Raw genomic sequence first — 12,144 nt, 5'->3', positions numbered from 1 at the left:
AGTACCTAGTTACCTATGTTATTTTTTTAATTATTTGAAACTCGCCATTCTTTTCTTGTTTTCTTTCTCTACAAACTGCTCTGAGGATTTATTATATCTATAAACAAAGAATTAGAATTAATTATTACGTTCGATGAAAAAAGTCCTCTAACGTCAGTTAGAACCGATAGTAGTAATTAATTGTTTTTAATTTGTAGTTTGACGGAAACGACGTTTCTTAGTTGAAAAAAAAAAAATGCTGCGCATGGCCTTGACCAAACATGTCTTTCAATTCGATTATATGTTGATATCATACTACATATTATGTTATATTGGTGCATCTTTTGTGCAATTCTTTGTTTAAAATGGAATTTTTTATTCGAAATGAATATTCGGCCACCTTGCCTGCAACACGATGTTTGTAGGCTAGTCAAAGTGTAGTATTAAGAATGAGAATGATCATGTCAAACTAAATTGATCAAATATATATTGAAATCGATTATTTGCCTTAGATTTAAACTCACATACTTTTGATTAATTAAATACCGGCTAGATACACTTTCGAGAATTGTCCGCCATTAAAACTTTTCATTATGACGTCACAAATGCAGGTATGGGTTGCCATATACACAACATATACAGGGAATGAAAAACGCATTTTTTTTCTCAAAATATTTTCTTCAAACGCGAGAAAATGGCAAAGTCTATCAACTGAAATTTCCCGTTAATTCCCGAATCGTCGGTCGATCTTACTTTAATGATCAGAACAACCACCTTGATCACTCACGATGATAGTAAGGTAGATCTACCAGTTGTAAATATGAAACAATGCGTTGTTAACACTATTTTTCAAGTAATAACAAGCATTCTTTGCATACCGCCCCGGCCACTGCATGCATGTTTTTCCAAGATTGACACTCTATAACCTTTTCTAAAATAATTTCCATTCAACCATGCATCTGCTTTGAAAACACACTGGCCATGATTATTCTTCTATCGCAACCGGTTTGAAAGTGACATCATAAATGACATAATTTTGAATGACGTAACAGGGGGCTAGTTGACGTAACAGTACGGTAGCCCGTGTTTACTATGATAGTCCAACAAAATTGATGCGATCCTAGCAACAGGTAGCAGTAACGTACCTAGGATACAGTATGGGTCCATGAGCCATATGCACTTAAATTTATTACAGTTATAATGTTTTTATGCCCCCGAAGGGAGGCATATTAGTTTTCAACTGTCCGTCCGTTCGTTAGTAAGTTAGTTCGTTCGTCACAACGTTAACTTTTTGCATGAAGGCACTTTACTCGCGAACCACTGTACCCAGGACCTTCAAACTTCACATGCTGATAGTACTTATTGAGTATACAACCCCTACTGACTTTGGGGTCACCAGGTCAAAGGTCAAGGTCAAAGGGGCCAACGTTAACTTTTGCATGAAGGCCTTTTACTTGCGAACCACTGCACCCAGGACCGTCAAACTTCACATGCTGATAGTACTTATTGAGTACACTATCCCTACTGACATTGGGGTCACCAGGTCAAAGGTCAAGGTCACAGGGGCCAAACGTTAACTTTTTGTATGAAGGCACTTTACTCGCGAACCACTGCACCCAGGACCTTCAAATTCACGTGCTGATAGTACTTACTGAGTACACCACTCCTACTGATTTTGGGGTAATGAGGTCAAAGGTCAAGGTCTCAGGGGTCAACGTTAACTTTTTGCATGAAGGCACTTTACTCGCGAACCACTGCACCCAGGACCTTCAAACTTCACATGATGATAGTACTTATTGAGTACACCACCCCTACTGACTTCGGGGTCACTAGGTCAAAGGTCAAAGTCACAGGGGCCAACGTTAACTTTTTGCATGAAGGCACTTTACTCGCGAACCACTTCACCCAGGACCTTCAAACTTCACCTGCTGATAGTATTTTATGAGTTCACCAACCCTACTGACTTTGGGGTCACCAGGGCAAAGGTCAAGGTCACAGGGGCCAACGTTAACTTTCTGCATGAAGGCACTTTACGTGCGAACCACTTCACCCAGGACCTTCAAACTTCACATGCTGATAGTATTTATTGAGTACACCACCCCTACTGACTTTGGGGTCACCAGGTCAAAGGTCAAGGTGCTGCGGTGGGCATTTATCACCATCAGTGACAGCTCTTGTTTTAGGAAAAAAACGACAAAAAGCCATTTTGAAAAAAAATTTGCTTCTGTGACAATGAGCCATGAGAAAGGTAGATATGAACAGTTTGAGATGTGCATTGCTTCCAGGTCCGTTTTTTTTTTCAAAACAGTATTTCCTTATCAACGATTGGCCGTCTTTTGGGCAAAAAATTAACCTTTCATAAAAACCTTACTTCAAAGGCAAGTTCCAAACCGTTTACGCATCATGAACGGGCAACGGCGTACGAAACGGTAGTGTTTTCTCTGTCCGAATAAATCCCACACATTTTTCGCACCGAAGTCTCCCCCCTAAAACACACCAAGCACACAGTGCCAGTTTAAAATAACGTTATACACCGTTCATAACAGACTAAACACAAACTAACAAGACCGAAAATCAAGTTCAATCCTACTTTGTTACTTACAAATTCGCTATTTAACTTTTTCGCTTTCGGAAATTACTTTCGCCTGCCATGAGGTAGCAGGGTACACTTTCGAATTTTGGCCCCCGTCAATATTTGTAATAAACAGAACTTCGTGATTTTGGATGCCTGTAAATTAAGGTGAGAGATAATGATTATTAATTCTTTAGAAAATTTATACAGCCGATACATGTAAAATTCTGATGTCAGTTGGAAAACTAACTGCTGGTAGCTTTGTATGATCAATGAGACACCTTTTCGCGGAAAATTTCAAATCAGGGTTCTGTGCTTGTTGATTGATACTCTGGAACATTTTCGTTATTTTGTGAAAAAACGAGCTGGATAGGCCCCCATTCCGTTTATGTTCTGACGTTCAGTAAGGACTATTAAATTAAGAAAATGCAATAAAATTGGACATTGTTCTTGCAGCGGGATCATTGTAGGCTGTTCAAGATGTGCAAAATTGATGCTTTTGGCATGCTATTTTTCATGGATGGTGTAAACCTTTCGTTTTGATAACTTTCTTTATTCTTGTATGAGAATCCTGATCTTGCCATTGATTAAAAGCACAAACTATGCACGCAATTTATAAAATGGCCACCCTAATTTTGATCATAGGGGAAGCGCAATATTGCGACTCGCTACATGTAAGACCGTCCGTGCCCAAAATTTTCGCATCTAAGTGTACCCTGCTACCTGATTACCGTTGACAAGACGGTGGTTGTAAAGAACGTTTTCATTGGCGGAGACAGTTTACATATTTCAAACGTAGCGATAAAATCCAAAGAGTACCCGAATATAAACGAGAAGCGATGGCTCACGAAGATTATTTACCAAATTCAAATAAATAACAACTGGTAAGTAATTAAGTAGATTTGAACCTTACTTTTAGTCTTGTTAGTTTACATTTAGCATATTCTGACTGCTTGTAGCGCTATTTTTAACTGACATGGTGTACTTGATTTGTTTGTTTTTTTTTGTTTTTTTTTTTTGTTTTTTGGGTGGGGGGGGGGGGGGGGGGTGAAGAGACTTCGGTGCGAAAAATGTGTAGGATTTTTTCGGATGGAGAAATCACTATCGTTTCGTACGCCGTTGCTCGCTCGTGATGCGTAAACGGTTTGGAACTGGGTTTTGATGTAAGGTTTTTCTGAAAGATTAATCTTTTGCCGAAAAGGCGGCCAATCATTGATAAGGAAATACTGTTTTGAAAAAAAAAATACGGACCTGGAAGCAATGCACATGTCAAACTGTTCATATCTACCTTTCTCATGACTCATTGTCACAGGAGCAAAACATTTTTCGAAATGACTTTTTGTCATTTTTTCCCTAAGAAAACATTATAATTGTAACAAATTTAAGTGCCTATTGCTCATGGACCCATACTGTATTCTAGGTACATTACTGTCACCTGTGATCCAAGCATGCCTAGGAAATACTGAGATTTTTTATAGATGGCCAATATTTCCACTCCATAAGTGCACCTTCAAATCGTTTAAAATCGCTTCTCATTGACGCCTGTGAAGGGCGGCTGTATGTGTAATAATACATATCTAATTATTAAGTGGTCTCTACATGAAAAAAAAAAAGAATTTCGAGTAACTTTAACTGTACGACAAACAACATAGATCCTGACCAGACTGCATGGATGCACAGGCTGGTCTAGATCCATGCTGGTCGCAAACGCGCTATGTCAGTTTTCTTGGCGTGGCTCAATTTAATTTAATCACTCAATCAAGAAAGAAACCAGCCTGAGAAATATCCAATGTTATCATTTCCTTTTTGCTTTGATCGAAGTATTATCACAAGACAAGCATCTTGTGCAGATAACAAATGTAATATTTCATTCTCGTTATGACGGAAATCATTTTTTTAAAAATTTATTTCCTACTCTTAAAACTATTTTTTTAAAGTTACATAGATGGTATGTTTTAGAAATGAAATATATTTGAAATATCGGCGTCATTTCAGGATTTGCTATTAGCGCAGGACTGACATCCCGCGCTTGTTACAAGTTTGTATGTTGCAAAAGCTACAATTTTAGTCTGTAATCATAAAACAAAGTTAAACTTAACCTAGTTTATCAGAGATTAGAAGAAGCACATATATACTTTCAATAATGTACTCGTCCAAAACTATAAACATTCTGTAAAGTGTTCGTTTTGTATAGAAATCGCACTTTCATTTACGGTTACAATTTGTTCGGTCAGTTTTAACTGACACAGTACCTTCAATATCTTTTTCAGAAACAAAGATATACATGTCATACAAAACACTTATATGGCCACCAACTCGGGTTATCGTTTGAGAATTCGTAGATAATAAATTCAAGACTGGTCATTTTTGAATGTTTCATCCGGTCCAACTTTAACTACTGTCCGCTCGTGTGGCACTTCTGTAGTATTTCAAATACCGAAAAGCTTGAAAAATTACAGTATCGTGGTTTAAGAATTGTTTATAATGACTGAATCATCTTATGAAACCTAATTTACCAAAGTAAAACTAACTACTCTTCATCTACGCAGAATAAGAACAATCGCTATTGAAACTTACAAAATGATAAACAACATCTCACTAGAATATGTAAGATCCTTAGTCAATATCATCTTCATACAATTTCAGATGCGAAAACACACTGGATATACCAACAACAGTAAAGACAATCAAGGATGCCAAGAACCCCTTTAGGTTTGAGGCCGTTCGGGTGTGGAACAGCCGGCCAAAAGATATAAGGACTGCACAAGAATACAAAGAATTTTGTCAGGCTGATCCGCACCTGGATAGGTCTCAAATGTAAATGCGCCATGTACACATAGCTGTTGTTATTATTGTCTTCACTGCTTGGCCTTTTTTTATGTTGCCCTATTTATTTGTGAGCTATTTTTATGTGTGCTTTCAGCAGTATATTTTCCCCGCGCATCTTGATTTACCCTGTATATGTGCTTAGACGACTTTCTTTATGATCGATTGTTTAATTTCATCTTGTTCTTTTTTTTCATTTCATAGATTTTTTCTGCTCTTTTTCCCTCGCCTGGTTGAGTCTCAGCTAGTGGACTGGCCGTTCCACTGGCGGAACCAGGCGAAGTCAAATTTAAACCGAATTATTTACAAGATGTCTGCATTTTTAACCGAGTATTGATAATTAAATTATTAAAATTTTACAGCAGTTATTTATTATGTTTCATTATCTTTTTTAATGAACCGATTGGTCTTAATTTTGTGATAATATGGTAGATGGCAGATGCGGGTGTGATACTGTGTATGCCCCTTTTTCCCCATTCTACACCTTTCTTTCGGTAGTTTGGGACACACGTACTTTTACTTAGGGAACTAGGTTTTGTCATATACTCGTCACAGTACCCGACTGCTAATTTTATTTGTTTTTACTCCTAGCTCTTTTTGTGCATGTATCATATGTATGTTTATTCCCTTCTTATTTGCTAATCGGGGGAGTAACCATGTCAGTAATATATATCTACTGTAACATATGTTTGCTTTTAATGTGTGCTTTTCCCCCCTTACAGCTTCTTTTTGTTTGTTATTACTTAACCACTGTTTGTCATTAAGCTAATGTTATATGAAGTTTCTTGTATCTTGTACTGAAAATATTTCCTCTGGTATGTCAAAATGTAAACAAATATCGCCATTTTAACTGCAACTAACATTCGCTCAGAAACAGCAAATCACAAAATACGCCCCCACCCCTGAAAAAGAGCACTAAAAACGTGAAATTCAGCTAGCCCCATTTCAGTGGCACCTTCATTTTACATCAGCTTGAAGTGAGTAAGTCCGGCATATTGACTCATCACCTGAAAACTGTGCTATTATTGTTTATAGCACAGTTTGAAAATGTAACTTTTACACAGTCTTGCTCAAGGACCTTTTACCAAGGATCGATTGATCAGCTTTTAATAACCCGATAAAACACATATTTCAGCATGTTTCAAGGCAGTGATCATTCCACACGTGGCCCAACCAGCCCCGATCTCCAATAATGAGTTGAATTGAAATACAGTAGAACTTGAATGGTGTCTATAAAGAGACCACGTGCAGTAAGTTGCCACGTTATTTGTATAAGTTTTTCTTTTTATGTTGTGTAAAAACAAGACCATTTGTTCTAAGGGCCACTTTTTTCCCTTTCTCTTACGTGATTGCTGCGTAGTCATAAACAGTTAGGGATTTGAGTTCATACAAGCTTCAAGAAAACCTCCAAATGCTATATGAAAAGCGTCCCGAAAAATGCGTCAACTATGGGAGCTGATTAAGTAAAATATTCTGAATCTGTTTTTTACTGAATCAATCATTATTCAACTTCAACTTGTCATCAGGCAAATAAAATTGCTCGAGGCAAAACATTAAACGAAAATGTTCATTTACATGGTAATTAAGGTAATGGGCGTTTTAATAAATTGTTACATTTATCTAGGTGACATAAGCGGACATACAAATGTCCCATCTCGCATTTTCTTTTTAGAAAGAAATTACATTACGTCGGAAAGACCTACAGATAATAAAGATAATGGAAATAGTGTCATGTTTTTTGTAGAAACAGAATATTCCGCTTGCGATTTAGATAACAATGAAACTTGATATACAAGGATTTTCTCATAACCAGGGTGCATCAATACCCAAACTAGCGCTATATCAAACCTACTTTTTTGCAATAACTAATATTTCTTGTCGGTCACCTTTCATATTGACGTCATCTGCCGCAGACGACAATTTAGCTCTAAACATAATCCACCACGTACCCTTCGAAACTCTAAAAAACATATGAAAGCATTTATGATTTAGGCCTAAAAAAAAATTCTTTGTTTCCGGTAATATGCTCAAAAAAATTAGGGTAGGTAGATCGGAAAAACTTTTTTTTTGGATTTTTTTTTTATTAAGGGAGACTTTTCGGAAATTATTTTTGTGTCAAAAAATGAATACAAATAGGGGGGTTATGCCTCTAGAGCATCAGTAACTTGATTTATAACATCACTGGCCATGTTTAAAGCATAAAAAGTGCAGTTTTGCAACTTTTTGTCAAAAAGTTGAAAAAAATGTTCTCCAAGGCCATAAAAACATTTAGGGTCGGGCCAAAAATTTAGGGTAGGTCGGGATACCGGAAACAAACAATTTTTTTACGCCTTATCATAAATTCAAACCATTTTAGAAATAACATACACTGTACATTATATTTTATTTATTTAATCTGCTGACAGACTTATTGAGGGCGCTGTATTTCAAGTATCAGTGGAGAATTTTTAAACGCTATGTACAAATGTATCAATTAAGTTATTCATATATTTGTAATCAATTATTCTTCTGTTCGTATCGTTGGTTTCGCGTAAGAGAGCAGTCGTAAAATTGCATTGCAACTAAAGTAGCGTTTGATAATAAATTATTTAACAAGATAACTTATGAAGTTTTTACATTCGTTGCCTGTTGTCAAATACACTTCATGGCCTTTTAGATAAATACAGTATAGATAGTAAATAATTTTGACGGAAGATTTGACATAACATTGTAAAAAAATGGATATGAAACTTTTCTGGACTTTAACATACTTAATTTGTTGCAAGTATTCAGGTAAGCAGTGTCGCCGAACAATTTATGTTTTACCTAATAAATGTTTATCATATTATGTCAGTAAAACAAAACGTATGTTCTAATCTGTTATGATCACTCGTGGAAGACAGAAATAAATATTATGTGGTTAAATGATTATAAAATGACCGATTTTATTCTAAGATATCAGGGGGTAGGACGTACATGGTGTCTTTCGGTGTTTAAGTGAGAAAAATGTGTCTATTGGCTAAATATGGCGGATTTTGTTGACAAATCATCACTCTAGGGCGGATATTTTGCCAAGTATGTGAGTTTTTCTTTTACTTTAGAAACACTTTATGCGTGCATTCTTATCTCTTCCGTGTATGTACCTTGCGTCGTAAAAAGTTATTGAACGCTTTATACGGAGATGAATTGTTCAAGTTCTGCCCAAGCCCACTTTTCCAACGATTTTTGTAAAAACAACCGAAAGACACCATTTCTATCCCCTGGATATGATATAATGTATTTGAACATGTACGTATATGCACAGTATAATTTTAATATTATATCTTTTATGAAAGAAATATCTTACTAATTTGTCCACATTTATAGTGTACCACTTTGATGTATACGTAACTTGTGAGTCTTTCATGCATATTAAATATTTAGTATTAAACACGTCGGTCAGTAATATTGTCTATTGGCCTACTGTTTTAATAAGTGTTTTATTACATGACATCAGACATTAATTTTCAGTTTTATTTTCCAGTTTTTGACATAATTAGCCAAGTTCACCTGACGTCATTGACCGTCGATTTTATACTTGGAGTCATGTCATAAAACGTTTAATAGTATCATTAGTATGTGACATTTCTCTTTTTAATCGTCTAGCTTTTACCAAGGAACTATGCCCGTGTAACAGAAAGTTTATAGAAGAATATAACCATGGCAACAACAAACCAGACCTCAGTAAGGACGAAGCATGGATGACCTTCAACTCGTCCGTGACCTTTGACATACACATCTACACCCATAATCATGAATGCTGGAAGGTATGTTCGGGTCGGGAGAGGTCTGCGCCCGTCATTTATAGTAGGGTTTGATTGCTTTGTCAGTCACAACATGCATATGTCACTGTGGTTTATATTATACTGTACATGTTTACTCATCTGATTCTACATAATTAATGGTGTTTACGTGATATGAATAAATTGACAGCCACTGGGACATAAGCATGATGATCAACAACACATTAACTGAATATTAATTAAATTTTAATAGATTTTCCAAAGAACCTGCTACAAGAATGTTGCCGTGCATACTAATATTTTAAGGTTTCAAGTTTTTCTAATAGACCAGGACATTCTGATTGACTAAATAGTAAATTATACAAACGCATTGTCATAATTTTATTCCAGATCTAAAGAAAACATAGGCATTAACACCTTGACTCGTTATGTGCACCGTTTACGTTAGAGTATTATACTCACAACTACGGTACTCGGTAAGGGCTAGATCGTTGTTTAGCTCCTTCACCCTATACAGACTGGTTTCAATATGATTATAACACACGAATATATGCACAATGACACAATGATGCGTTGTGAAAATGCGAAGTCGCGATATCAACATCAAACTTTCGCATCGTGTTATTGTATCATATTATCGCAATATCGCCCAATCGTCACAAAGGCGAACTTGTGGTATTATGATTCAAAAATATATCACAAGCCTACTATCATAAAAACGCCTTTAGGTCGAGAGGACGATGCTACGACAACACGATGCGAAAACGTGAAGCATGATATGACTGTACTATATTAGTATCACATTATCGTGCTTCAGTATAACATCTTAGGTCGCAGGGTCGAGGGCGCGGTAACACGATGCGAAACGTGTTTTTAATGCGGTGGATAGTGCGATCTTGATATACATAAAAAATGGTTTCTTTGACAAGTGTTGTGGTACTGAATAAACAAAGGATATAATATTATATTGCGTTTGCACATGTAGACAGTAAAATCGCCTGCCGTAATATACCATCCGACGCCTGAGTACGTAAATACTACCACATATGCACGTATATTCTACCGTTTACACACATAAAGTCTACTGCGTGCGCATGTAACGCATGCATAGACTACTACTTGCTGACGTATAGCCTACCGCTTGCGCACGTCCAGTCCTACCTTTTAACCTTAAATTGTCACTGAAAAAGCATGAAAATTCTGACTATCGACAGTGACGCCTGTCAAAATAGAGTCTATTTTATATAAAATTCTATATAAAATACCTGTGGTTTTACGAGCTAAAGTGTGGCTCGTGGCCGTTAACTGTTACCTATTGTAATCATGGGTTGCATACACACAATAGAATTTGAATAGCCGCAGAGGAGGGCTTTTAAGACTACTGTGTGCGCAAATGAAAGAAAATATATCTTCCATGTCCCAACTTCGTCTGTACTACCTTGCATCAGTTCTAAAACATTGCTGTAAAATACCTTTGGAACTGTTTAACATTAACAACCGGTGAAGTGTTCACTGATAAAATGTATTACATCTCTCAGTATAAAAAGTCGGCATAGTCTGATGCGTCTAAACAACTGTATTTGCCACATTTTCAGTGTGAACTTATATATCTGGACACCATTCCTGGAACGTCAACAAAAACAATTGTTTTGAACACAACATATGGTACCGACATAGAACTTCGCAGGGACATAGTCGGTCAAAATCTTCAATCCAAATTATGCGGGTAAGACTTTACTTTGAAGTACAATAGAAGAAAAAGTATGGATTAAACATTAACCACTTCTAAATTGACTCTCGTCAGAAGAAATAGAATCTAACGTGCCAAAAAAAAAAAAAATGAAATATTTACCGTAAATCAAGCTGTAATGTCCCGAGTCTAGGTTACACTATACCAGTTCAGTTTCTTCTTTATTTCATATAAACAATGAAATCTTGAGACCTCATTTTCAGTAATTTAGAGTATTTCAATAATATAAAAGCCATATATGGTTATTGAGTATAACACGTCTTCATATAAAAAAAATATATATTGACATGTTATGTTACATATATATAACTTTATTATGTATTAAGCCAATTCTGGCCCGTGTGCATGCATCAATATAACATAATCACAGAAGAAATAACAATGCAACTTTACAAGATGTGTAAGCAAGATGACAATAAATATATCAAAAGATGAACACTTCATACCAAATGCATGTTATATCTTTGAGAGAGGGAGAGACTGTGAGAGCATTATTTAACATTATGACAAATATCAAGTGTTACATCATAACAGAGACTTTTTAAAGGTGGATAATCAGATTTGGACCATGTAACGGATTTGTTCGAAACTTTAGCATCTAATCATTTACACTCTGTTATGTTCACTTAACACTTAATACAAATTAGATTTTCACTGGAGGTATTTTTAAAATTTCATTTTCCTATCCTGGTTGCCCAACCAAGATAGAGTTATTTTATCATAAGTATAAATTTAATAAACATACTTTGCCTAAGGAAATGTATAAATATTAGACATATTGTAATATATTTGTAAAATATTTGCATCAAAAATTATGTATTTAGATGGAATTCATTAGAAACGCAAGTTTGAAAAATTATTATTACCTCCCTTTGCCTATCTTGGTTGCGCAACCAAGATAGATTGGAAATAAATTAATTCAGAAGCTACACACAGCTTTTAAACTTGCATTTTGGTTCAGATTGTTCAATAGTTGATATGTCTATCAAATGCAAATGTAAAACTAGACATTGTATCGAAATAAAAAGAAATACCCAGCTTTTTATATACTTTCATATTAAAGGGGAGTAATTACAAAATTTTATAAAAATAATAAAATATACATTTCAAATAGGAATCAAACTCTATGTAATCGGTCTTTTTGTTCCTTAAATAATTCTCTACCAGAATATACAAAAAGTAAAAAATGTCATTAAATGTTCTTTAAATGTGATTGACCACCTTTAACATATATTACTGACTGCTACATTGAATTA

At 35.5% G+C, this 12,144-nt stretch overlaps 1 protein-coding gene across 5 annotated transcripts in view; it reads left to right on the top strand.

Annotated features, from left to right (window-relative positions):
- Positions 1 to 12,144, top strand: part of LOC123531661 (heparan-alpha-glucosaminide N-acetyltransferase-like) — a 47,874-nt gene that overhangs the window by 16,238 nt on the left and 19,492 nt on the right. Inside the window, exons 1-3 of one of the 5 annotated variants that reach the window (XM_045312825.2) lie at positions 5,240 to 5,368; positions 9,002 to 9,162; positions 10,734 to 10,864. In XM_045312825.2, the coding sequence (XP_045168760.2) occupies positions 9,097 to 9,162; positions 10,734 to 10,864 (197 nt within the window). In that variant the 5' untranslated portion in view covers positions 5,240 to 5,368; positions 9,002 to 9,096. Of the gene's footprint in view, positions 1 to 5,239; positions 5,369 to 6,512; positions 6,628 to 7,496; positions 8,150 to 8,201; positions 8,432 to 9,001; positions 9,163 to 10,733; positions 10,865 to 12,144 lie in introns of those variants that run through there. The other 4 variants (XM_045312822.2, XM_045312820.2, XM_045312824.2 and 1 more) reach the window with 4 other exon arrangements.

Source organism: Mercenaria mercenaria, chromosome 11 (assembly GCF_021730395.1).
Source record: "Mercenaria mercenaria strain notata chromosome 11, MADL_Memer_1, whole genome shotgun sequence".
Taxonomy (NCBI): domain Eukaryota; kingdom Metazoa; phylum Mollusca; class Bivalvia; order Venerida; family Veneridae; genus Mercenaria; species Mercenaria mercenaria.
This window is presented reverse-complemented; position numbering and strand designations above follow the sequence as displayed.